The sequence below is a fragment of the Sinocyclocheilus anshuiensis genome, unplaced genomic scaffold, assembly GCF_001515605.1.
Source record: "Sinocyclocheilus anshuiensis isolate Anshui unplaced genomic scaffold, SAMN03320099.WGS_v1.1 scaffold238, whole genome shotgun sequence".
Lineage (NCBI taxonomy): Eukaryota > Metazoa > Chordata > Actinopteri > Cypriniformes > Cyprinidae > Sinocyclocheilus > Sinocyclocheilus anshuiensis.
Window position 1 is genome coordinate 406,160 of NW_015547674.1, and position 2,933 is coordinate 409,092.

The 2,933-nt window shown below is 39.1% G+C and overlaps 1 protein-coding gene across 1 annotated transcript in view; it reads right to left on the reverse strand.

The window, feature by feature from the left end:
• Window positions 1-109: 109 nt before the first annotated feature.
• Window positions 110-2,933, reverse strand: part of mn1b (meningioma 1b) — a 13,227-nt gene continuing 10,403 nt past the window's right edge. The window contains exon 2 of the mRNA XM_016505377.1: window positions 110-974. Coding sequence (XP_016360863.1) covers window positions 775-974 — 200 coding nt within the window. The 3' untranslated portion in view covers window positions 110-774. The remainder of the gene's footprint in view (window positions 975-2,933) is intronic.

The following is a 2,933-nucleotide window of genomic DNA, read 5'->3' on the forward strand; positions in this document are numbered from 1 at the left end:
TGAGGAAAAAAAATTAACTTAAATGATTTTAGCAAATGGCTGCAATATAACAAAGAGTGAAAAATTTAAGGGGGTCTGAATACTTTCCGTACCCACTGTATATATACAATATGCAGGAAAACAGACAACTGCACTTTACATGTTACTTTAAAAAATGAAAAGAAACAAGGACCTCTGTAAATCTTCACATTGCAATTAAGACCTTCCATCTAACCTCTCTCAGGTATTCAAGGTCGACTGAAGCATTTTTCTAAAGAGTATAAGATTGCTTAAAAAATTACATGTGCAATACCAATATTCTGGTTTCTATTTGTTATATCCACTTAACATCAAATGGTTTCCTCTTAACTGTGTGGCATACCAGTGTTGAAGCATCCTGGGTGTTTAAACAGAATAAGGGGCATTTAATAAGAAGGAACAATCATTATTTCAAAGATGGAAAAAAAATTAGACCCCCAGAGAGGGCAAAGAAGAAGGTATGAGAAGCATTGAATACACAAAACTGGATAAAAAGAATAGCCATCAGAATGCATAGACATACAAAGGAATATTGAGGGGTGGATTTAAAAACAGCATCAGTACTGGTACACCCTTTATACACCATCCTACAGTAAGTTCAGCGTGACGATCCTCGTGTTTTTAGTGTTTTCTACAAAAAAAAAAAGGGCACACATTTTCCTGACAAAGACACACTGATTTATTCGGCTAAAACAGAAAGTCTTGTTTCCTTTTTCTCATCCCAGTAGTTGAGAGGTATTTTTCCCCCTGCTTTCTTCAAGTCAACGCAGCTACGAAGGTTCCGAAACGGTTTGAGATGTCCGAGTGAAGGGAACGCCAGGAAGGAACAGATCCCTTAGACTCCTCAAGTTCATCAGTGCAGTGGACTGACAGGCACTGGAGATGAGAACCCATGCCTCCAGTGGTCCCCGAGGAACCTGATCCTGCTGTGGTCTTACTTTGAGAGACGTCTGCTTCTGGAATAAAAGGAGGGAAGAATTCAGTAGGTGGATTAACCATTGCACTTTTCATTGCAGTCTATGTACTGACGAGATCATACAGCACTTTAAAAATGTCTGCTGTTGTGATGGACTAATTAATCAAGTTTTTGTTTTGATTTTTGGCTACCACAAAATATAAAATTGTTCTTGCGTGTTGATTAACCACATCTAATCCATGAAAAATTGTTCAAGCATTCACACTGGCCAGTTGACCAATACTGGCTGATTATTGTCCCAGATTTTGAAGATTATTTAGTAGTGTGTCGATTTCAAAGTCAGCACTTGTCAACGTATAAGAAATATAATTTATGTACGTTATTGTGCTTTTTAGGAAGGTTGTGTACACACAAACTCACACAGACACACTCACACACACATACTTGTATTTGTGGTTTACGGGGACTCTCCATAGTCGTAATGGTTTTTATACTGTACAAACTGTATTTTCTATCGTCCTACACCAACCCTACCCCTAAACCTACCCCTTACAGGAAACTGCTGCCAGTTTTTGAATTTCATAAAACACCGTTTTGTATGTTTTTTAAGCCTTTTGTTTTACGGGGACACAGGAAGTGTCCTCATAAACCATGTTTACCTGTACACACACTCACACACACACACACACACACACACACACACACACACACACACACAGAATGTCCATCAAGCCAAATTGCAGTAGCATTGGCTTTAGGACTTATTCACCCTGTTCAACCACGCAAGACCAGAGAGACCTTTCAGTCAAGGAGTAACAATGCTCTGGGAAAACTAACCTTTGACCCTGTTTGACCTCAATTACCTGCATAATGACCCTACCAAAGCATTCAGCCACACGCCAGCCCCTGCACTCAGCTTATTTGCTGCACAAAACAAAATCCATAGCCAGGACTATAAGGGGTTTTGTTTGAAATGTCAATACGAGAGAAGGAGTGATTGACAGACAGAGAAATCGAGAAAAATGCCAGTTTCAAACACTACAGTCATATCAGTTTGGTACCCAATTCACATCTTTGTTCAGACGTATGTAAAACTGATATACAAAAATAAGCAAAAACATCTTTAAAAAGTTTTGTTTTTAGGGTTGTCATTTTATTTACAACAATCAAATAATAATTTTACACACAATATAGCTCTATTTCATTTAATGTAAAAATTATAACACACTTATTTTTCACTAAAGAATAAGTGTTTGAAATGTTCAATGGTATCTAAACCATTTTTGTCATAAATGTAATCATGCTAAATAAGTCAAAGACATTGGAGGTAAAATGTCACATCTTTGGGCTAAACATTTTCTCAATAAATGCAAAAACCAAAACGTGTTACAATTATCCCCCCTCTCCCTAAGGAAAAACACCTTCACACGCACACACACACACACAAACTCTCACACACACACACACACACACACACAGGCGCCTGGTCTCACCCTCGAGCCTGTCTGGACCAGTACTGCAGAAAAAAATGGTAAGGTGTAGGAAAAGGTCAATAACCCAACACCATCCCCCAAACCCTGAGGATAGAGGAACAAAAATAAAGGGAAAAGGAATCCAGAGAGGAGGGAAAGACACGAGCGGGAAAAAGAAAATAAAAATGTGAGACTGCATATCCAAGTATCGTTTGACTTGGGAAGTGTTAAATAATGACACACAAAAAACATCCTTTCTGCATACGGTGTCTTAAACTATTATATGCTAAGAAATATAACTAGAAGTTCATATATACACAGAGCCCCCTCCCCATCTTCACACGCCTAAGGCAATAACACACACACACACATACTTATGCACGCACACAGTCCTTTTCTCTTCTCTTACGTCCTGCAGAGTCTGCCAATAGTCTGTGGTAGCTGGGCACAGCATGCTGCACTACGGCCGAAAGCAACCAAGCATTCCCGACACACACACACACACACACACACACACAAACGCCTCC